Source organism: Microtus pennsylvanicus, chromosome 6 (assembly GCF_037038515.1).
Source record: "Microtus pennsylvanicus isolate mMicPen1 chromosome 6, mMicPen1.hap1, whole genome shotgun sequence".
Classification (NCBI taxonomy): domain Eukaryota; kingdom Metazoa; phylum Chordata; class Mammalia; order Rodentia; family Cricetidae; genus Microtus; species Microtus pennsylvanicus.
In genome coordinates, this window is record NC_134584.1 from 122,844,411 (window position 1) to 122,868,818 (window position 24,408).

The following is a 24,408-nucleotide window of genomic DNA, read 5'->3' on the forward strand; positions in this document are numbered from 1 at the left end:
TTTTCAAAAGGAGTAACTGTGGTTTAACTGTACCCCAAAGCATTGGGTACCTCTGCAAGGCATTTTTCTGAAGAGTTTTGAAATAACATGTCCATTTTAAATCTCGATCATTAGTTGATCGGATTTACACATAGCATATTGGTGGCTGTGCACAGTTTTTCTCCATCACTCAAGAGGATGAAGCAGTTGACTTTTGTAAGTTTCAGGGCAGTTTGGACTACAGAGTGAATTTCGGGTCTATAGAGATAAACCATTTCTCAAAAACTCCAAAACCACCTCAAAGATTGAATAAGATCCACGGTTAATCTGTATCACTTCTTTTCGTAGCAGCCTACAGATATAAATGATACTGAAGAAGGAAGCTCTCTCTCTCTGCCTCCCCGCTCTAGCTCTGGGTACCAAGTTCCTCCCCTTATTAGCAGGAGAGCCAACTCTTTGGAACTTTGGTGCATACTGAAGACCAGCTGAGACTTCCAGCCTCATGGGCAGAGGAACTACTGGAGTCTTCAACTTCCCCTGCGTAGACGCCATTGTTGGACTAGCGGGACCACAGCTTGTGAGACATTCTAATAAATCTACTCTCTACATGCGCGGAGAGACTGAGTTTTACCTGTCCTGCTCCTGTATAGAGCCTTGAATAATGCAGTTTCATTTTTTTTTTCTCCTGCCCGCTGAGGAAGGTGAGCTGGCTAACTATCTTACTCATAAAGACAGTCTTCCTAGCTCCATGATTCGCTAAGAATTCAACTTACCCCTTGAAGACTTCACTTTTTAGTATTATTCATTTGTCAAGAGTTTGTCTCGAATTCTGGAAGAAAACTTAAAGCGATGCAGCCGTCATCCTGTCTTCTGGTGGGAGACAGATCTATCATTTTGTTGTCTTTTCTGGTCCCTGCATCTCTCTCCCTGGCTCTCTGAAGAGCCTGTGGAAGTTCCTTCAGTTCACCTGACCTCACCGTGAAGCCACAGAACAAACATCTCCTTTTGTGTCCTTAAATCACTCTTTAAAGTTGTTAATATTCTGGGCACCCTTCCACCTCTGCCACAGGGAATCACTCCATGCCACATTGAGGCTGTGCAAGACACAGGCAGAGGAAACGGTTCCGCCGACCAGTCATGTTCATTCAGGAGGAAGAAGTGTAAAAGCCTAAGGAGTGCGGGAAGATAGCAGGACTAGCAATTGGAGCCGCGGGCAAGTGCTATTGAAAAGCAAACCTTTGCATATCTGGAGTATACTAGGGTCTGGGCTGGAAGGCAGGGTCGGGAACTTTTGTGCTGTTTCTTTAAGCACACCGCAACCCAACCGGAGGTGCGCTTGTCACTCAGGCCTCACCAGCCAATCAGGGTCTCCACGCCGAACTGCCAGTCAGAAGCCGTTCAGGGTTCTTCCGGGAGCATGGTTGCAGGCTTGGCTTTGCAGAGGAGCTGGTGCCAGTGTTTTCGCGTGCTGTGCAGTGAACGCTACTGCGGGGAGCTGTGAGGGGGCCGTCCACAACATGGTGAGCGAGGGGCTGCGGTCCCCGATAGGGAAGAGCAGATGGTGAGGTGTAGGAGCCAGCGTGACTGGGACTCCCCGGGGCTGGGTTAGAATCCCTGTCTGGTGAGTTCCTAAGCGGTCCCTGCTACTCCCTGAACCGTAAGGCCCTCTGACGACTTTGCTCTGTGGGCTGCACCTGTGCAGCGCGTTGGGCGCAGGCAGCTGTGTGTGGAACCATATTTGGAGTCAACAGCAATGCGCTTTTGGTGCAGCCATGGAAGGCGGGTTGCCTAACTTTGAGAGGCCTGGTTTCTCCTGTATCTTCTAGACGTTCAACACTTTTCATGTAACCTTTACTTGTAAGGTCCGTTTACAGGTAATTGTGTGGAGGTTGTAAAAGGCATCTCGTGTGTTGGGTAGCGCTGCACAGTTAGCTGTGATGTAGACGAGTAAAATTGGTGACTTAAAGGATTTACCAATGCTTAGAGCTAGTAAGTCTCATAAAGTGGAATTTAACTGTCTCAAACACCCCAAAGATGAGTATATGCTAACCAGGCCTGGTAGAGATAAGGGTATTATGGCCCACATTTTTTTTCCCACCAGGATTTTCCTGACATTTGGCTCCAAATCATTACAAAGGTGACACACACCCTTGAGTGACCACAGTCTATAGGCCCATCGCCATATCAAAGAACAGACTTCTAACAAGTTGCCCAGGGAGGTATTGTGGGATCACAACCCACCTTAAGGCCCTGTCTGCCTTAAAGTTCCAGTTTTCTCCTTGAGAAAAGCATAGTTCTGAGAGAGGGGCAGTAAGACACCAGGTGACAGCTATTTGAAAAGTAAAACACTGTTGTTTTCAGGACTGTCCTGGTCAAGCAAGGCTTTCATTTAGGCCCTGAGGCAGGGAGGAGGAATATTCTTGGGGATGGAATAACTGCTGCCTGGGATCTTGGCCTCAGGAGCTTTGCCTAAGGCCTTGGTGTGTTGAGAAGAAGACTGAGCTTCTTTTCTAAAAGCAGGAATGCAGAGCTGGTCGTGGTCTGGGGCCAGGGCCTCTGTGGAGCGTTCCTTTAATCCTGAGGGCCAAGGTCTTCCCAGCACTGGAGCTATGGTTATTAGTTCCAAGGCCGCTATGGGCTTAGTCAATAATGTTCTTGAGATACCCTGCATGCTCCTTGCGCAACATTTAATTAATTTCCTGAAATTTTCTCATTATGTGGTAGTTTCTGCTGACTTTGTAGAAGCTCCCCATTTCTTTCCATACCCCTGTAACTAGTAGAAGAGATGCTGTTCTTCTAAAGAAGCTTACTTGACATGAGACACAGCTGTGTAAGACCTCCCCACCCCAGCTGTTACCTTTTCTACCTTCTCCTTTTCCTGTCTTTCTCATTCCCTGGCACTTTCCCCTCAGGACCCTGTCACTGAAGAATGACCTGCTGCATCAGGTCACTGGGGACCTTCAGAAATAATTCTGATAATGTCTTTACTGTGTCTCCCATCTGCCTAAGTGTCCACACTTGCTGTCTCCTGTCCCTATTTAAATTGTTCAGAGTGTAACCTGGCGCATGACCCTAAGAGAAATCAGGGATGACAGCAGATGTGGAATGCAGACTCTGTCAATGCTGCTCCTCTGAGTATTAGACAGAGATACATGCAGGCTCTCATCAGAGATTTTTCTCTATTAATCTCCTAATTGTGAGGAGTGATTTCTCCCTGGGAGGACACAGTATTTCTAGAGCAGCTGCATTTCCAGCCTTTTAGAAATAGGTTTCCTGAGGCGAGCGCTCTTCTCTTGACTCAGGTGGCCTTGATTTCAGACTGTTGCGCTCAGGGCAATGACCTTGCTCTCCGTATTACACCTCCAAACATTTTAGTTTAAATCACTGTGCTACCTCAGGGTTTTAAAATTATCCTTTTGAGTCCTGGAGTCGACTGTCCTTCGCAGTTACAGGAAAACAGTTTGCATGTGGAGCCTTTGGACCAGAATCGGAGAATAGTTTACTGTGTGCAGTGAAGGGGGAAATGGTAGGCTGGAAGCTGCTGGAGTCGCTGCTATGAAAAAGGCCCTGAGTGCGGCAGGAGGAGTTACTCTGTAATTTCCCAGCATGTGTCAGTTCACGTCACACGAATGAAGACAGACCAGATTGGTGGGGGTACAGTTTGAGAAAGTTACCGTGAGGCAATGAACATTGAATTCGCAATTAGGAAACTCTCCTGTGCAGATCTGTTCGGTCTGGTTCACACAGTAAAGTCGGCTTAGAAGTTTGAGACACAGATGGTTGATTGGAACTCTGTGTGTGAGGTTACAGATCTCGGCAGCCAACATGAGCATATAGTCAAGATCAATCAGTCTCTTAGTAATGGCCTTCCCTCTACTAGGGAAGGGCCTACTCCTTTTCACAGTCAGTATAACTAACTTTTTAATCTTAAAAATGCATTATTTTTATCGTTTTAAAAAAGTCATTTAACTTGGTACCATTTTTACCATTTTCTTTTCTTTTTTTTTTTTTGGTTTTTCGAGACAGGGTTTCTCTGTGGTTTTGGAGCCTGTCCTGGAACTAGCTCTTGTAGACCAGGCTGGTCTCGAACTCACAGAGATCCGCCTGCCTCTGCCTCCCGATTAAAGGCGTGGGATTAAAGGCGTGGGCCACCACCGCCCGGCTTTTACCATTTTCTGTTGCGGGAGGTCCTCCCACTCCTCCAGCCAATAGCCGCTGAGATACCAGCCCCTTGGGGCGTGGTCTCTCTCCCTTTAAAAAAGCAGCCACTTCCCTCTCCTCTCTCTCTTCACTTCCTGCTCCACCGGCGACTAGACTCCTGGTTGCGTTGCGTAGAGGGCTGTTGCCTGGGACAGTGATCTGTAAGTTTTTTCCCCTTTAAATAAATATCACCCTATTAATCATAATCCCAAATTGGTGTGGCATTGTTTATGACTTACGCCTTCAATTTTCTTTATGTGCATTAGTGTTCTTCTCCCTATTTGTCTCCGTTCTCCAGTGTTTTGTCATCTTTAAGAATCTTATTCCTTTTTTCTCAAGTGCTATTGATTTATTTATTTCTCTTGAGAGCAGTATTTCCTACAGCCCAGGAGCTATGAAGTTGAGAATTGCTTTGAACACTTAATCCTGCCTCTGCTGCCCAGTGGTGGGAAGACAGTCCTGCAACTCCTTTCAGGCTGGGCCTTGACTGGTCAGTGAGAAGGATAAGAGACCAGGGAATGAGTGTCCTGCAACCTCTCTGACTTTCCCTGGGGAGTTACAGATGAAGGACCTGTGCCAGAACTGAGTCACTGATCAACTCTGAATCTGATATAGTCACAGCACAGAAAGGGAATGGCAGGGGGCTGGAGAGATAGCTCAGTGGTTAAGAGCACCAGCTGGTCCTGAGTTCAGTTCCCAGCAACCATATGGTGGCTCACAACCATCTGTAGTGAGATCTGGTGCCCTCTTCTGGCCTGCAGGCATACATGCAGATAGAATATTGTATACATAATAAATAAATATATCTTTAAAAAAGAAAGAAAGAAAATGGCAGGAAGGTGATGGAGGAAGGTCATTGGCTAATAAAGGAACTGCCTTGGCTCATTTCATTGGTTAGAAGATAAGTGGGAGGAGTAAACAGAACAAAACGCTGGGAGGAAGAGGAAGTGAGGTCAGACTCCACAGCTCTCCTCTCCAGAGCAGACGCCTCAGAGAGACGCCATGCTCCCCGCTCCAGGGAAGATGCACGCTATGAAGCTCCGACCCAGGATGGACTTAGGCTAGAATCTTCCAGGTAAGACAGGTGCTACACAGATGATAAGAAATGGGCTAGTCCAGGTGTGAGAGTTAGCCTAGAAGAGGCTAGGTAGAAATGAGCCAAGCAGTGTTTAAATGAATACAGTTTGTGTGTTGTTATTTTGGGGCAAAAGCTAGCCGAGCAGGCAGCTGGGGTGTTGGGGACGCAGCCCCGCCGCCGCCCATATTACTACAGGAAGGAGGAGAGAGCTTTCCTGCTTTGGCAGTAGTTGATATTAGCAATGGGGAGTCAGGTAACCAATCTTAGAGGCTTCATAAATATTTCATGTGGCCATTTTTGGAGGTCCACAGTCCAGGGCAATCAAGGATCTGTGTAACCAAATTACTGCAGTTACACTAGTTTAACCAAAATAGAGGGTCTTTGTAAGAAGTTCCTACCCTGTCTACAGGACTGTTACTTTCCGGGTTTAAGGTGCGCAGGCTGAGAGAAAGGTGTGAGCAGTCCTTGGTGTGCTCTCAGACAAATCCCTCGACTCTGGAGTTTATGGCACTAAAGCCTGTTTCAGCTTTTCAAAATAATTATTTGAGATAAAAACTACATCATCTCCAGAGTCTCTTTCTTGCCCCCAAAGCCCTACCATGACCCCTCATTGTTTTCTAACTCATGGCCTCTTTTTTCCTTTGACAACCGTCACTGTTTGAATGTGACCTATGTTTAGCTGCAGGACTTCCCAGCTAGGAATCAAAGGGTTGACTGCACTGGACACTGAGTGTGTACTGCGATCTACACACAAAGGACCCTGTGCCTTGAACAAGGAACAGAAAGTGCTCCGGGAGCGTGGAAGAATGTCTACTCTAATACAAACTTTTCAGATAGGGCTCTGTCGGCTGGGCTGGAAGGGCAGAGCTGGGAAGGCCTGTGCTGTCTGAGTCTTTAGATCTCTGCTCACCCAGTAGGGGAGCTGCTGATATTCTGAGGTCCAGATGGGTGGCCCTAGCTAAGGAGGGACTCTGGCAAGGCTTAGCAGTAGGAATACTACTTGCAGGTCCTTTCTGGGACTGTAGGGAGTTGTAAGAAAGACCACAAGCCACGGTGAGTGTGGGGTGCTCGGAGCAGGTTTGCTCTGCTGTCTTTTCTGCTGGGACTTGAATGGACCGTGGGCCAGAGTGTGGTTCTGTTGGTCCATGTAATGACCCGGGCAGTGAACCTTGTCCTGTGAGCCTCCCTGCGTGGGATTTCCTGGGGAGGGGAGGCTCTGATGCTTGTGATGTCACTGTCCAGTGTGCACAGACAGACAGTGCTTGTGATGTGCGGTGAGAAAATGAGCTGGAAAAGGTAAAGGCCTGCTTTCTAGAAATTCTGAATATTGAATTCCACTTTCAGGTTTGTCCTATACATGATACAAATAGTTTAGGAACTGGTAGAAAGAGATGATGTGGATCAATCTTCAGCCGTACATGATTAGAATGCTTTTGTCTTTCTGCTACCACCAGCCAGCATGGTGTGATTCAGTGAAACTCAGTTTCAGCAGACAAAGGGGTTTCTGTTCTGCAGAGATCTCTCAGGTGTCCATGGTGTCGTGCAGGTCAGTGGAGCAGATTCCACATCTTGTGCCATAATATGTGCGGAAGAAGGCAGATTTTAAATTATTGGGCATCAGAGGGCCGGGGTTTACCTGAAACCACAACAAGCCAGAAGGGGCTGCAGAGCCACAGCAGGGGATCATCTCCATTTGCAGAGAGCTTTAGAGCACTGGGCGTCTGTCTTTGGAACAAATACCCACGACTGGAGGTCAGAAACAGTGTAAGGGTCACCTTGAGTTAATTTGTAGAAGTTGTGAACTCTGTTTATTTAATTTCTATACACATGGACTCATAGGGGGCTGGTAACACTGGTCAAGACCCCACTTTTCCTGACTGAGATTCCCTAGGTATTTTTTTTTTAAATTTATTTATTATATATACAGTGTTTTGCCTGCATGGTCACCTTCAGGCCAGATGAGGGCGCCAGATCTCATTTCAGGTTTGTTTTTTTTTTTAAGATTTATTTATTATATATACAGTGTTTTGTCTGCATGGTCAACTTCACGCCAGATGAGGGCGCCAGATCTCATTACAGGTTTTTTTTTTTTAAGATTTATTTATTATATATACAGTGTTTTGTTTGCATGGTCAACTTCACGCCAGATAAGGGTGCCAGATCACATTACAGGTGGTTTTGAGCCACCAAATGTTTGCTGGGAATTGAACTCAGGACCTCTGGAAGAACAGCCAGTGCTCTTAACCTCTGAGCCATCTCTCCAGCTCCTTGAAATTATTTTCTACAAAGTTAAAACATCAGAAAGCTTTAAGCAAATCTCCAATTTTGGTGGGACAATCTCCTTGCCCAACTAATTTTCTCTTTCTTTCTTTCATTTATTTTTTTATTTTTCAAGACAGGGTTTTTCTGTAGCTTTGAAGCCTGTTCTGGAACTCACTCCATAGACCAAGCTGGCCTCAAACTCACAGAAATCTGCCTGCCTCTGCCTCCCAAGTGCTGGGATTAAAGGTGTGTGCCACCATGCCAGGCCTTTTAACAATTTTTCTGTGACTGGCAAAGGAGAGAACTGAGTGCACAGGATGAGTGGCTGTGATTACTTGGAGTTTGATTTTGATTAGGATCTTGTCGTTCTTGTTTAAGGGACCGTCATCTATATTTGCAGGTCTCCTTGGTGTCTTGTTTTAGGGACCGTCATCTATATTTGCAGGTCTCCTTTGTGTCTTGTTTTAGGGACCATCATCTATATTTGCAGGTCTCCTTGGTGTCTTGTTTAAGGGACCATCATCTATATTTGCAGGTCTCCTTTGTGTCTTGTTTAAGGGACCGTCATATATATTTGCAGGTCTCCTTTGTGTCTTGTTTAAGGGACCATCATCTATATTTGCAGGTCTCCTTTGTGTCTTGTTTTAGGGACCATCATCTATATTTGCAGGTCTCCTTGGTGTCTTTGCCAGTGGTGTCATCTGTGCTGCTGATTTTATTAATTGTAGTCTAATTATGTTCATTTTCTAGAAAATAATGGACCTTCACCAAATTTGTATTCATACAATGTCTTGTTATGAGTTCCTTGTGTTTTGATTGGCTTGGGAACTTTCTGTGGGGAGACAGTTTTAGTTTTCTCTGCTTGATCTTAGAGACTTGCCTTCTCTCATTCCCTGGCATTTCTGTGTTCTCCAGTTGTTGCTATCTTTATGTTTGGTTTTTTGCTGCTCTAGTAACTGGTATAATTAATTCATTGGCTTTGCTTCTTTAAAGCCAGCTCGTATATTACTGTATCTTTTTCCTAATTATCCTCAGTTGTGAACATGACATAACTTAGAGTCATCTGAGAGAACATCAGCTGAGGTTGTGCCCAATCAGAACATCTGGTTACAGTGTCCGAGAGAGATTGTGTTCATTCCGATTGTGCGGGAAGGCTGTTCCACTGAGTTGTCAGTATCTCTAAGCAAGTGGTCCTGGGCTGGATTAGAGGGATGGCTGAGCCTGAGACGGTAACTAAGCAAGAGAGAAAGGCAGGAAACCATGTTTCCTCACGTGCTGCCTTCAGTTATTGATGTGGGAAGGTCATTGGTTAATTAATAAAGAAACTGCTTCGCCTGATAGGTCAGAACATAGGTGGGTGGAGTAGACAGAACAGAATGCTGGGAAGAAGGGAAGTGAGCCAGACGCCATGCCACTCCTCTCCAGGGCAGACGTGATGAAGCTCCAGCCCAAGAAGAAAGTACGCTAGAATCTTCCTGGTGGGTCACATAATGGAGGTGGGTTGATAAGGATGGGAGAGTTGGCCAGTAGGAGGCTGGAGCTAATGGGCCAAGCAGTATTTATATGAATACAGTTTGTGTGTTGTTATTTTGGGGCAAAAGCTAACCCGTGGTGTGGGAGCCGGGCAGCAGGAACACAGCCCGCAGCTCCTTCTACAAGTTATTAGCTTGAGTTTCTATCCTAATCTCTCACAAGGAGGGCTTGTGACCTAGGGGTATCAACCACATAAACCTCTTCATTATCTGAGTTGCATTCGGTTAGAGAATTTAATGATGGCAACGGAGAAGAAAGTTTGAACAACAACAATAAAAAATGGTGCCTCAAAGGTGATTTTGTTGTTGCAAAGGACCCGTGAATGTTGGGATCTGGGGGAATGTTGAAGGTATTAGGACTTTAGATAGTAAAAACCGTAGAAAGCTGTTCACAGAGCTCCATCAGCTGTTCTAGTAGGACCTGGAAAATTGCAATGTTGAGAGTAATTGCAAACAGTAGGTCTCAAGGTTATAGGATTTTAGTGGGTAAGGCTCTGCAGGGAACCGTGGACATGGCCTGGACTGTCTGCCTTGAGAGACGTGTCATAGGATTTTCAGGTTAAAGTCCATGGCTCCTGGGGCACAAGGTGCCTTCTGGTTCCTGATGTAGCCCCTCCCTGCCCCAACCAGTGAAACATTCAGGCTGCTTTGTGTTTCTCTGTATGATCCCTTAGTAGTCAAGGAAGAATGGAAGCTTCACAGGACATTTGGTTTCAGAGATTAATCTTGTGTACCCTGTACAGGTTGCAAAGTTCCTTACACCATGGCAACTAGAATTGTATTGATCCTGGAAATTGCCATTATCTTCTGTTTCTGATCAAGGCATAAAAGTCTGATTGCTGTTAATAAATCAGTCACAGCCTTGACTTGCTGTGGTCCCGCTATCTAAAGCCTGGCTTCCTCCTTTGTAGCCCCATTGGGGGACTGTGGCCTGGTAAGTTAGCACAGGTGCTTATAAAACTCCATGAAGAATGTAGCCAGAGGTCATTTGTAGGATATTTTAGCCCCAAAATTTTCTTATTCTCGCCATGTACTGAAAAAGTAAGTAAGATGGTATTAAAAAGTAATGAGCTGATTTCTTAGATAATTTTATTTATTATTCTAATATTTATTGCCTCTGTTGGGTGGTTATTACTGAGACTCAGGTCTACATTGAAAGAAATGAAAAGTCTGTGTTTTGTGGAGAAAAACAGCAGTAGGGAGTTTCATACGTCAGTCAGGTGGTGAGAAAGAGGCAGGAATTTTCAAGGAGTTTGGCCCCTTTGAAGGGAAGGCCCTGGCTCCGCAGTGGAAGTCTAGGAATGTGCCCCAAGGCTAAGACTCCATCCAGCTGAGCCTTTGATTCCTGGAAGGAGTAAGCAAAGTGATTTCTAGTCCCAGGAAGGAACTTCATACAGAACCTGCAATAACAGTTGTGCATGTTTGGTGGGGTCCATCCAAACTTGGCAGGGTCTCCTATGTTGTACTGATTCTGGAAACAAGAAAGATGCAAAGTTTAAAAGTTATGGATGGATCTTTTTCCTGTGGTCAGTTCATCACTATTGTACCCATCTGTTTGACAGTCAGACCCTCAGTGAGGAGAGTGTGTGAGTTGATTGTATGCAGTGGTGAAGATAAAGGGGGGTTGGATTTGAGATCACAGGATGTGGAGATCCCAGGCTATGAGACTTCTGTCATTGAGAGCTGCGTATGGGGATTGGAAGTAGCAAAGGACAGAGATTGTGAGAAGTTGCAGAAATAGAGCTATCTGGCCTTTCTTTAATAGCACCATGGAGGCTTAAATACCCTGCAGTCAATGGCCAACAGGTGAAAATCCCATCCTCTGATCTTCTAGGCAAAGCACAGCTTCTAGTAACCTCAATTAGAAGGCTCTAGACAGGGAAGAGCAGCTGAAGGCCAGGACTCAATTACTCCCAACATTATCTATGCCCTTTGAAAATGAAGCCCCATTGTCTGAGACAGAGCCAAAGGATTTGGCCTGTTGAGTTTTTGTCTTTGATTCTATCTTCCTTTGCTTGTTCATAGTCCTCTCTTTCATTTATGTTTTATTTATTCTTCTCTCATCCCAACCGCACCATTTCCTCTCTCCGCTCCTCTCAGTCCTCTACCTTTTCCCCAAACCTCCCCCTCTTCCATTTTCCTGAGGTCTCTCATAGATACCAACTAGACATGGTGTCTTAGTTAGGGTTTCTATTGTTGTGATGAAACACCATTACCAAAAAGCAAGATGGGGAGAAAAGGGTTAATTTGCATTGCACTTTCAGATTGATGTTCACTATTAAAGGAAGTCAGGCCAGAAACTCAGCCAGTGCAGAATCCTGGAGACTGGAGGTGCTGCTTATTGGGTTACTCCAAATGACTTCCCTTCTTATAGAACCCAGGACCACCAGCACTGGGATGGGACCACTCTCAATGGGCTGGGCCCTCCTCCCATTGATCAATAATTGAGAAAATGCCTTACTGATGGATCTTATGGAGGCATTTCATCCACTAAAGCCCCCTCTTTTCTGATGTCTCTGGCTTGGTGTCAAGTAGACACACAAAACCATCCCATACAACGGTATAACAAGGTGCAATGGCACTAGGCTCAAACCATCCTATCAAGGCTGGATTGGGCAGCCCAGTCTGAAGATAAGGATCCCAAGAGCGAGTAAATGAGTCAAAGACACCCGCAACTGGGGATTTCAGAATACTTATCCTGTGGGAGTCTGAATATAATTGGCCCCATAAGTTCATAGAGAGTGATACTATTAGGTGTACCCTTGTTGGAGGAAGTGTGCCACTGTGCGGGTGGGTTTTGAGGTCTCAGATGCTCAGCCATACCCAGTCTCATCTCTCTTCATGTTGCCTGTGGGTCAAGATGTACAGTGTCTCCACATTATCCCTGACGATAATGGACTAAACCTCTGAAAATGCTGCCCAAATTAATTGTTTTCCCTTTATAAGAGTTGCCATCGTCATGGTATCTCTTCACAGCAATAGAAACTCTAACAAAGGCTGTACATGTTTTATTATTCATTAGAGAGAAAATAATATGAGAGACACTAATAAACCTTTGATACAATCATATTACACATAGGCTTGAATAGTTGCCCCTCATGTGTTAATAGAAAATCTAGTGGCTACATATATCATCCTTTAGTTCATGTTAAATAATAATAATAGCTATTTAACTCAGTGTGTTGATAGTACAGCAAATAGTACTATAAACTGTGAACCAATAACCTCCTTTTATTTTTCACCCCAGGAAAATTTAAAAGAGTAGTTTTCCAACAATTCCAATACAGTAATTGGAAAATTTCTACCTATTTTAGAAAAGCATTCTTAAAAACTCATTGGGTTACTGGCAGCTGGAATATTTACTTTGGTAAGTGTTGTTTCAGCTTCCATAGTTGGAGTCTTAGCATTCAAACAAAACTTCCAAACACCTCCATTTACAATGCGCTAGTTAAAATGTTTCTAAATTAGAAAAAGCTCAAAAAAATATTGATTTCATAGAATGATTGGATGGAGAAAAACAACCTAAAAACGTAAAGATTATGAAATTTCTCCCAGTTGTTATGAATTTCCAGTTTTCTTGAAATATAAATATGAAGAAAATTGTTGGAAGCTCCCTCTTGTATAGAAAACTGCCAGTCTTTGAATAATGAGCCAATGGTATAGAATGAAATGTTTATTGGAATTTGTTTTAAAATATTCAGTATATAATTATCCATTGTGAATTCTAGGCCAACTGGAGCTTTCTAATGAGATCTTGTCTCGAACAATGCAAAATTATATTCAACTATATTTATGTGTTTGTGTGTGATTGTGTGTGTGCTACTAAGACATTTCTTACTATCATACTCACTCTGTAGACCAAACGGGCTCAAATTTAAAAAGATCTGCCAGGCTCTGATACCATGCTTGTCTATATTCATTTCTGAGAATGGCATGACGGGGAGCAGTGGCTGACACCTGAAATGACTAAGATACTGTCCTGCAACCCCTGTGCCGGGAGCCATGTGGCTTCTTTGTGGGACAAGGCTTGGAAATAGCATGAACAAATCCTTTTTGGCGAGGTCAGGGAGAATTTAACCCATTTTTGGCAAGGCTGGCGGATAGTTTGCTGTATAATTCTGGGCTTTCCCCAGGAGCGGATGTGCTACCCGCTCTCCGGCTTTCCTCTGTCCTTACACAAACCGTATTGCTGGCTGCTCCTAGTTTCACTTCCTTAGAACCGTAGGTGGGATGGGTATGCACTAGGAAAACCGTCCCTTGATGACTCTCAGAGTTTGTTAATTATTAAACCGTTTTCACAGCCCTGAAGTTTATTAAGTAGAGATTTTTCGCTTGAGTGTTTTGAGACACAGTCTCACTTTCTAACCCGTTTGGCCTGGAACTCATTAGGTAGTAGATATGCTAGCTTTGGAACTTATAGAGATCCATCTGCTTCTGCCTCACATGACCACACCTGGGTAAAAAGAGATGTTTATCATGGACTTAGCTCAGATATTACTAGAAAGAAAGGACTTTGGGAGTGTATGATCTTGTGAGGGAGAGCCACACTTAAGAACGGATAGAAAGCCGAGCTTTGGCCACATCACTGGGTGAGGTTTCAGCAGGGGTGGCAGGCAGCTGCGTCTAGCAGAACAGGAATGTCAGTACTTGGATGGGTCTCAGAGCTCAGCTGTTAGGGTACAGGGAAGGAAGTTGGCCAGGCCTGGGAGAAGACAAGACTATCATTTACTCTGAAGACTGTAAGGTTGGGGTGAAGAGGGGGGCAGGAAGAGCCTGTTCAGGCCATGATTTTTGCAGAGGGGGTCTCTGCTCACCGACTTCAGCCATCACTGGGCTGCCTTGTTCCTGCTCTCTTTCTTCAGCTATTTGTTGCTCCGTGCGTCCAGAAAAACATTTAGCAATGTCAAAGTCAGTATTTCCTAGCAACGGACCCCAAATGCTTTTAACACATTCGTTGACCGTCCTGCATTGAGCCTGGATTGTGTATATGATTGTGTTTTCTTTGAAGTTTTTGATTGTGAAGGAGCTAAGTAACCAACAAATATACTTTAAAGGTGTCTTTAATTCAAAATATGGGTCTAAGGATATGTTGCTTGGAAAAGAGGTTCTTCTTTTGTTTCCACAGAAGATGAAAACCTGTGGATTGCTTCCAGACTAATATGGCTTGATGGACCAAGAGCCCCTGAAAGGTCACTTTGACCACCCCTCAAAAAATTACTTCACCCAATAAACAGCAGGAAGCAGTTTGGAGAGTACTATGACGAAATTCCCAAATATTGTTTACATTTAAAGGGGGATATGCTATAGAGATTTACATGGGTATGGATCTTGGTTTATTGATACAAATTCAAGGTCAGTTTTGTTATACTGTGTATATGTATTTTTGATCTTGATTAAGGTATTATGTTTGTGAAGCTCATTTAAAAATGTAATATATAATTAAGAAATACAGGTTAATAGATACACATCTATAATGATCAAGCTTGTAGTTATGTTAGTTAGGTTTTCTAGATGTACAGAGATAAATTTCAGATAGATAGGCATTCTTCAAACATTTCAAAGACTACAGAATATGGCATTTAAAATGTTTTAAGAATTTAGGGGCCGGGCGGTGGTGGCACATGCCTTTAATCCCAGCACTCGGGAGGCAGGGGCAGGCAGATCTCTGTGAGTTTGAGGCCAGCCTGGTCTACAAGAGCTAGTGCCAGGACAGGCTCCAAAGCTACAGAGAAACCCTGTCTCGAAAAATTGAAAAAAAAAAAAAAGAATTTAGGGCTTTTCATGATAGTAAGACACATCTGTTCCTGGCAGCACCAATTGCTTCTAGAGGAGGATGGGCATCAAAGAAGCTCCTTAAGGAGTTTACTAGCCATTTGGGCAAGAAACTGTTCTTGCTTGGACTGCTTGATGGTATTCTGAATATTCTGGAGGACACAGAAGAAAGTGACTGACAAACTGCCAATATAGGTGGAACTGTCTTTGAAATTTCCTGCTTCATGGAAAAGTCTGCCAGATGCTATGGGCCTGTAGGCTGAAGATAGATGCCTCAACAGTACAGAAGAACTTTGGGTGACTGTCCAGGTAGTGAGATGTCTCTGTCAATTCTAGAGTTTTGGAAGTTGCTTACAATGTACTTCCTTTACTTAGGTAATATTATATCCTTTAGGAGTCTTTGATGGAATTGAAGAATAGATAGATATTATTATAGTTTTCCTTAGATATGATTAAAGATAAAGTGGATATAAATATTGTAACTGTAATTCTTGCTTAATACCTGTTTTGTTATATGTAATTTTTCTATGTTAAAGTTAAAAATAATTTTTCTATGTTAAAGTTAAAACCCGTAGTAAGGAATGGCAGGGCTGTGTCCCGCCACCCGGCTAGCTTTACCCAAAATAATTACACGGAAACTGTATTCTTTTAAACACTGCCTGGCCCATTAGTTTCAGCCTCTTATTGGCTACCTCTTACATATTGATCTAACCCATTTCTAATAATCTGTGTAGCCCACGAGGTGGCTTACCAGGGAAGATCTTAACCTGTGTCTGTGTTGGGTGGGAGAATCATGGCGACTGCCTGACTCGGCTTCTTTCTCCCAGCTTTCTGTTCTGTCTACTCCGTCTAATTTTCTGTCCTATCAGGGTCAAGGCAGTCAATTAACCAATGACCTTCCTCCATCATTTCCCCTTTTCCTGTTTAAATAAAAAAGAAAGGCTTTCACTTTAACATAGTAAAATTACATATAACAAAACAGTTATCAAGCAAGAATTACAATATTTATATCTACTTTATCTTTTATCATAAAACTAAGGAAAACTATAACTAACCATTCTTCAACTCCATCAAAGACTCCAGAAGGATATAATATTACCTAAGCAAACAAGAAGTCCAAAACTCTAGAAATGACAGAGACATCTCGCTGCCTGGACAGTCACCCAAAGTTCCTCTGTATCGTTGGGGTATCCATCTTCATCCTACAGCCCCATAGTTTCCAGCAGACATTTCCATGAAGCAGGAAAATTCCAAAAACAGTTCAAGTCACTTTCTGCTGTGTCCTGCAGAATGTCTTGCAGACTCTTTCATGAATCAGGAACCCCAAAAGACCATCTCACCTTTAGGCAAGTTCAGCAGTCCTCTCTCCGGGGGATCTCTGTGTCCAGTTTATGCAATAGTCCAGGCAAGAGCAGTTTCTTGCTCAAATGACTATCAAACTCCATAAGGTGCCTCTTCGATGCCCATCTTCTTCTTGAAGCAGACGTGTCTCATTGTCATGAAAATCCCTAAGTTATTAAAACATTAAATGCCATATTCTGTAGTCTTTGAAAGATATGAAGAATGCCTATCTTACTGAACTATATCTCTATATATCTAGAAAATCTAACTAACATGACTACAAGCTTGATTATTATTGATGATTATACATTAACAACCTATATTTCCTAATTATACATTACATTTTCAAAATGAACTTCACAATCACAATACCTTAATCAATATTAGAAATACATATACATATAACAAAATTGACCTTAAAATCCATACCAATGCAAATTATTCATACCTATATCATTTCCCCCTTTAAATGTACCATTTTCAAAGGCAAGAAACTTGTCAAAACTATCTTACCTTGTCTTGGTAGGATATGACAGTCCTCTGTTTTTTCCATTCACGGATACTCTGTATCTCTGTCAGTGGTTGAGGTATGGGCATGTCTTTGCCCAAAGGCCAGTTCAGCTAAGAAGAAAGGCTCCAGGTGGAGTGTCTTTGGTGCTCAACATTCTCTCAGGAATAGATCGGTGTTGCCAGGAGCAATTGTGTCTCACTACCACAAAACTCTGAGTTAGATTAAAGGCCATTTTCTACAGCTCTTTGAAGAGGTTGAAGATTATCTATACTGAGTATAATCTCTATGTATCTAAAGAACCTGATTAGTCTAACTATAAATGACAAACGTAGAATACTATTGATCTATATAATTCTCAATACCTATCTAACTTAAAGACTAAGACAATAAACAACTGGGCAACAAATGAGGATAATGACCTCCAAATATAAACAATGTACAAATATACAATACAATATGGTAAATATATATCAATACACAAACAGTATATAAGTGTCTTAGAAATGTACACTGCAACATGGTAAATATACAATATCAATACAATGTATATATCAATACATAAAAATGTTTTAAACAGAGGTAGAAGCATGCATGCAAACAATAGTCAATTTAATTTAACTTTGTATCTATATAAGAATCGATATCAATATATTTGTCTCAAAACAATAACTCACAAGTACCAACAAGTACCAATCTATTATCCCATTATCCCTCTTTTTTTTCAAATGATCCCTGAACTTATAAAATTCCTCCCCCAACCCTCAACTGTATACTAATTATAATCAACCCCTAAATGATGTCTCTAAACCCAAGGGCAAACTTTACTGGGAGAGGGGACGTCATCCTCTAGAATTACTTCCAGCTGTCATGGGGGCGACGTTCTTTCTGGGGGATCCTGTGAAAGTAAAATGATGGTTAAATTTCAAGATCGATGTCTTTTAAAATTGCAAATAGTCTGAGTATTTTGTGGAGGTCTGGCCAGAATGTTGTACAAGATGTGCACCATTTCAGCTAACCAAGTTGGAACTGTCTTGTGCAGCTGGTACCCAAAACAGGTCTTGTAGTAGCACTATCAGTATCAGGACTTCATATCAACCAGGTGGGGTTGTTGTTGTGGGGCCCCATCTTCTTCCTGGAAACTTCAAATGTCACTGCAGGAAAAACTCATTGTTCATTGTGAAAAACTTAAGCATTAATCATACAGACATATATAGACATACATATATTCAATGAAAGGCATGATAGATATATTCAATGAAAGGTATAATAGATATGAAGAAAAGCAAAGATGTTTTCTAAACTCATTATTTCTTTTTGTCCCATATCATGGCTCTTGACATGAGACAGAAACTCCAGAAACTGGGTTTTTCTCTTACCAACAGGCTTGGAATTGGAGAGGGACTGAGCCACAGTCCAACTTGAAAACCAGCTCTATATATTTATAAATAAATGCACATTAATACATATTTAAAGATAAGAGAAGAATAATTTTACTTACGGGACCTATTTGTTTTTCTTGCTGATTCTTATTGGGTTGTAAATAGATTCCATCTGTCAGTATTCAAACATCCAGGGTCCCTTGAATTTTTTGAAGATGAGTGTTTTCCTGCAGAGATAAGAGAACCCTGCCCCCATTCTATGTTTTTCTTACCTCCTGTATGAATATCATCATTGTGGATGAGCTGTCATTTCTCCTTTCCAAGAGGTTTCTCCTCTTCAAATTGAAACTTTATTAATTTTGATGGTATCCACAATTTTTCTTCTCCTGTGGAAACAAGAGCAAAACCCCTTCCCCAACATAGCACATCTCCTGGCTTCCATTGAGAGGTCAGCACATCTTTGAAATAAATTGGTTGATTTAGTTCAGCAGACTTTTCCATTATCCAATGTCTTTCTGCCACTGTCGTTCCTTTCTCATTAGCGTTAAGAAAATTCAAGGTTAATAAAGCATTATGTAATCTATTTCTGGGGTATTTTCGGTCCCTTTCTGTTTGTTCAGCATATCCTTTATAGTATGGTTTGATCTTTCTATAACTGCCTGACCTGTAGGATTATTTGGTATACCTGTAATGTGTTTTATATTATAATAATCAAAAAAGTGTTTCATTTTCTTAGATACATATGCTGGACCATTGTCTGTCTTTATTTGTGCAGGTATACCCATGATGGCCATAACTTCCAATAAATGTGTGATTACTGAATCAGCCTTTTCTGAGCTCAGGGCAGTAGCCCATTGAAAACCTGAATACATGTCTAAGATGTGGTGTACATATTTTAATTTACCAAATTCCATAAAGTGGAACACATCCATCTGCCAGATTTCATTTCTTTTAGTATCCTTTGGGTTACTCCCTGCAGGCAACGGTGTTTGATTATAGAAAGAACAAGTAGGACATCTCTTTATAATGTCCTTAGCTTGTTGCCATGTAATGGAAAATTCTTTCTTTAGGCCTTTACTATTGACATGATGTAGTAATAGGAGTGGCGGGGCTGCGTCCCCAGCACCCTGGCTGCCTGCTAGCTTATGCCCCGAAATAACAACACACAAACTGTATTCATTTAAACACTGCTTGGCCCATTTCTATCTAGCCTCTTCTAGGCTAATTCTCATATCCCGATCAACCCATCTCTAATAAGCTGTGTAGCTCCAGTCTTATCGGGAATGATTCAGCATGTCTGACCTGGCGGCTTGCTTCATTGTGTGCGTCTGCCTGGGAGAGTGGAGCAAGCCTCTGCTCCAGAGAGCAGAGCTGTCGAGTCTGAGCTCACTTCCTCTTCCTCCCAGCATTCTGTTCTGTTTACTCCTCCCACCTATGTTTTAACCTATGAGGACCAGCCAAGCAGTTAATTTTTTTTAACCAATGACCTTCCTCCATCAACATGATGCTTTTTATGAAATTCTGAGGCCTGCAACATGCTTCCAATCAATAATTGATCAATCTCAGCGTTGCCTTGTGCTAGAGGACCAGACAGACCTGTATGGGACCAGATGTGTGTTATGTACATCTGACAAAGCCTGTTCCTGATTATGTCTTGTACCTGGATAAACAATGAAGTCAACTCTGTGTCATCTGGTATAAATTCAGCGGTTTCAATATGCAAGATAACTCTTTCTGCATATTGTGAATCTAACTATATTAAGAGGTTCTTTAATGGCAGTTTCTTTATTAGCCAATGACCTTCCTCCATCAAAAACCTTTCTTATTTAAACAGAAAAGGGGAGGTGATGTGGGATTCTCTTCTGTATGCTGTGATTATCATTAATGAATAAAGAAACTGCTTTGCACCTATAGCAGGGCAGAACTTAGGTAGGTGGGGAAAACTAAACTGGATGTTGGGAGAAGGAGGTGGAGTCAAGGAGAAGCCATGGAGCTGCTGCTGGAGACAGACGTGCTGAAACTTTGCTGGTAGGCCACAACCTCGTGGTGATGCACAGATTAATGGAAATGGGTTAAATTAATATGTAAGACTTAGCCAATAAGAAGCTAGAGCTAATGGGCCAAGCAGTATTTTAATTAGTACAGTTTCCGTGTGATTATTTTGGGGCTAAGCGGCCAGGAACAAACAAGCGTCCTTATTGCAATATGGAATGATGGATAGCTGTGATCCCACAAGTAAGTACTGGCGATTGAGCCCACCTATATGCAAGACCAACAAGAACTGAGTGTTCTCTTCTGTACTGTGTTGATTATTTGTGCGCCACATTTATATTGCTGATATTTTCATCTGTCCATTTGTAACTGTTTAAAGATGCTGTAGGGGACAAGCCTTGACAAAACCACTTCTTGCCAGGGTAGGGACCTGGGGATTTAGAAATATAAAGAATACTAAGACTTGTAAAAAACAATAAAACAGAAACCATAGAAAAGTCCCTGGAGGGTGTTCCTGTGAATACTGAAATCATCCGTGTTTAATTTTCCATAAGGCAACAAAAGACTTTTTAAACATGATATAAATGACAACTTGAGCAATGAATTGCTTCAACACTTTGAGACACCAAGTCATTAGCATTCTGTTGTTTAGGCCGTGAAGCCACCTTAGACCGCGTGTCCTGAGGGGAGCCACTCCCCAGGTGACCTCAGTACGAAAGGAGGAGCAGTAGTGCACATGCACGTCCTGAACATCTGTGAGGATGGCATGGATCTATCTGTATGAGCCGTCTTAATGTCAAAAGAACCAAGCAAACACATCCTGAGTGACATGTAGCTACACTTGTCAACCATTTTGAACAACCTCCAAACTCTGTGACCATCAGACAAGGTAGAAATAGGCTCACCTTTCTGGACCTCCACAACATTCAGTACCAGTTAATAAAATACCATTGATGTTACAGTTTAATTTGGGGTAGTTCAGGTTTCTGGAAGGTGAATATAGAACTGGAGTGAATATATTAACTCTACAAAAAAAAAAAATCACTAAAAAATCTGGTTTTTTTTGTTTGATTTTTGCATGGGGGATGGGGTCTTTGTTTATTTATTATTTTCAAGACAGGGTTTCTCTGTAGCTTTGGAGCCTGTCCTGAAACTAGCTCTTGCAGAACAGGTTGGCCTCAAATTTACAGAGGTCTGCCTGCCTCTGCCTCCGGAGTGCTCCCCAGTGCTGGGATTAAAGGTGTATGTTACTACTGCCTGGCAGGGTCTTCATTTTTAAGATTTGTTTACTATGTATACAGTGTTCTGTCTGCATGTATCCCTGCAGGCCAGAAGAGGGCACCAGATCTCACTATGGATGGTTGTAAGCCACCTTGTGGTTACTGAGATTTGAACTCGGGGCCTCTTAAAGAATAGCCAGTGTTCTTAACTGCTGAGCTATCTCTCCCCCTGGAGGCAGGGCCTTACTATGTACTTCTGACTGTCCTGGAACTGACTGCATTCACCTCGGGAACTTCTGAGTGCAGCGGTCAATGGTGTGAGCCAATACGCTCAGCTTACCCATCTTATTTTTCTATTTTGTAGTTAGAAATTATACACTTTCATTCATGTGTGCTCTGAACTGTTGATTTGTTTCCTTTCGTTGATCTATTTCTTTCCATTTTTTGTAGTCATTTCTCTAGCATGATGATATCCCATTCGCAGTGTACAGAAATGACAGAGGTGAAGCTCCTATTCAGTTTCCTTCTAAAGTGACTTGGGGATTGCCTTATAATGTCTATATCATGTAATAAGTATGAGGAACACCACAGTTATGACTATACTGTCAAAGAAGTATATATTTACAATGTTGTCACTATCATGCTTTCTGTTGTACACATGTGTGGGTCATTTCAGAATGCAGTGACCTATGATGATGTGCATGTTGACTTCACTTGGGAAGAGTGGAAGTTGCTGGATCCTTTCCAGAAGAATCTCTACAAAGATGTGATGCTGGACACCTACAGGAACCTCACTGCCATAGGTAAGACTGGATCTTCCTTCAGGTTTTGAAATAAGGGGAGAACTGTTACCTTGATTCTTGCTGCTCTTCTGTAGTTTGACTGGGAAAGAAGAATGAGGTGAATAAATCAGGCATGGCTCTAAGGTTCACTGAAGATAGTAAATTAAAGTTTGCACAATTTTCAATAATATACCATACATTTTCTGGTACTATATTTTAGGATACAGTTGGGAAGACCATAATATTGAGGAACATTGTCAAAGTTCTCAAAGACACGGAAGGTAATTATCATGTGCAGGCTGATACAAACGTGCCTCTGAAGGAACTGTAATGTGTCCTGGAAGTTGTAAACAGAAGCAGCAGTGTAAATAAACATAAATTCTCACAAACCATGTACCTCAATTTCAGGTAGGTGAATTGCATTTGCAAGGCATTCTATTAAGAGAGAAGACAAGGAAATAGTTCCTTAGCAGATATCACCATTTGAATCATAGTTCTATGAGAGCTAAGCTGTAGACTGCCGATCTATTTAGTTTCATACCACTCATTTTACAAAAGGTATACATGTTGAATAGGTAATAAGTATGTCTCCAAAACTTTGTAATAAACATACAGCCCATAGTAAAACAAGTGTTACTAATATACTTGTTGTTCCTGTGCTGTGTATCCTGAGAGCTGCAGTTAGGGCCAAGAGCCAAGGTGCTGTTGTTATCGAGAAATCTTAATCCCTGTACCACATGTCTATGAGAAACAGAAAGTCAAACTGTGTGCCTTTTGTTATTCTTCATATGTCACTCTGGATACAAGTCATATGAGCATAGGGACATGGGCAGGCATAACACTCTTCTCTCTGAGAACAAATAGAAGATATGTAGCAGTCACCACATCGAATATACTTCTTGAATTTGATTCAAGTATACAAGTATTTGGCTTCCCAGCTTCAATCCATCAACACACACACACTGCAGAGAAGCCCTAGGACTGAGCATAAACTTCTGTTTGTCCTAGGTGACTTAACAGTAGAGGATGAGTCAAAAGTATAGGATAATTTATAAATGCAATAAGAGTGGTGATGCTCTCAGTTTTTCCAGCTCTCTTGAAATAGGTGCAAAATCTCATATAAAAATATTCTGTGTATGCGAACCTTGTGATAAAGGATCTTACCATCACAGGTATCTTCAAAGATGTAAAACAGCCCTTAATAAACACAGTGATAAAATCTTAGATTTTATCTTTACAATTGGACCAAATTGTAAAATTTATTCATAAGATATATTGATTCAACAGTGTATTGAATGTGGTAAAGGTTTTATGTGTACCAATTATCCTTGCAGGCATGAAAGAAGTCATACTGGAGAGAAACCTTCTGTATATACTCAATATGTTAAAGCCTTAGCATATGACAGTCATCTTCAAAGGCATGAAAGAACACATGCTGGAGAAAAACCCTATAAGTCTAGCCAATATGGCAAAGCCTTTGCACATGATAGACATCTTCAAATGCATAAAAGAACACATACTGGAGAAAAACGCTATCAATGTAATCAATGTGGTAAAGCCTTTGCACGTCATAGTAATCTTCGAACACATAAAAGAACACACACTGGAGAGAAACCCTATGAATGTAATCAATGTGGTAAAGCCTTTCCACATCATAGAAATCTTCAAATACATGAAAGAACACATACTGGAGAGAAACCCTATAAATGCAATCACTGTGGTAAAGCATTTGCACGTCATGGTAATCTTCATGCACATAAAAGAACACATACTGGAGAGAAACCCTATGAATGCAATCAATGTGGTAAAGCCTTTTCTCACCCGAGTCATCTTCAAACACATAAAAGAACACATACTGGAGAGAAACCCTATGAATGCAATCAATGTGGTAAAGCCTTTGCACAACAAATTACTCTTCAAATACATAAAAGAACGCACACTGGAGAGAAACCCTATGAATGCAATCAATGTGGTAAAGCCTTTTCAGACCACAGTCATCTCCGAACACATAGAAGAACACATACTGGAGAGAAACCCTACAAATGTAATCAGTGTAGTAAAGCCTTTTCATGTCACAGGTATCTTAAAAAGCATAAAAGAAGACATGCTGGAGACTAACTATGACTATAATCAATGTGGTAAAGCCTTTGTACAACACAATCATCCCTAAGCAAATAAAACAACATACTGGAGAGAAACCCTATGATTGTAAACAATGTGGTAAATCTTTTGCACATCCCAGTAGTCTTCAAATACATAAAAGAACATATAATGGAGAGAAAAATGAATGTAATCAGTGTGCTAAAGCCTTTATATCTGTCAGTAGTCTTCCAAATCGTGAGAGGAGCCATACTACAGGG

The 24,408-nt window shown here is 41.9% G+C and overlaps 1 protein-coding gene across 3 annotated transcripts; it reads left to right on the forward strand.

Annotated features, from left to right (window-relative positions):
* The first annotated feature begins 1,384 nt into the window (after positions 1–1,384).
* On the forward strand, positions 1,385–24,245 carry LOC142852606 (uncharacterized). 3 transcript variants are annotated; one of them, XM_075977611.1, is made up of 4 exons: positions 1,385–1,499; positions 21,943–22,069; positions 22,269–22,329; positions 23,383–24,245. In XM_075977611.1, exons 1-4 carry the CDS (start codon positions 1,497–1,499, stop codon positions 24,164–24,166), a joined length of 975 nt encoding a protein of 324 aa, XP_075833726.1. In that variant the 5' UTR covers positions 1,385–1,496; the 3' UTR covers positions 24,167–24,245. The 3 variants fall into 3 exon arrangements, with proteins under 3 accessions (XP_075833726.1, XP_075833725.1, XP_075833724.1); XM_075977610.1 differs by lacking the exon at positions 1,385–1,499 and adding an exon at positions 11,789–12,418 and having other exon boundaries at positions 22,269–22,456; XM_075977609.1 differs by lacking the exon at positions 1,385–1,499 and adding an exon at positions 11,790–12,418.
* The last annotated feature ends 163 nt before the right edge of the window (positions 24,246–24,408 follow it).

Excerpts from the sequence above, each read along its gene's own strand:
- LOC142852606 (XM_075977611.1), top strand. Across the intron at positions 22,070-22,268 it reads CAGGAACCTCACTGCCATAG|GATACAGTTGGGAAGACCAT; the intron begins GTAAGACTGGAT and ends ACTATATTTTAG. Across the intron at positions 22,330-23,382 it reads AGTTCTCAAAGACACGGAAG|GCATGAAAGAAGTCATACTG; the intron begins GTAATTATCATG and ends TTATCCTTGCAG.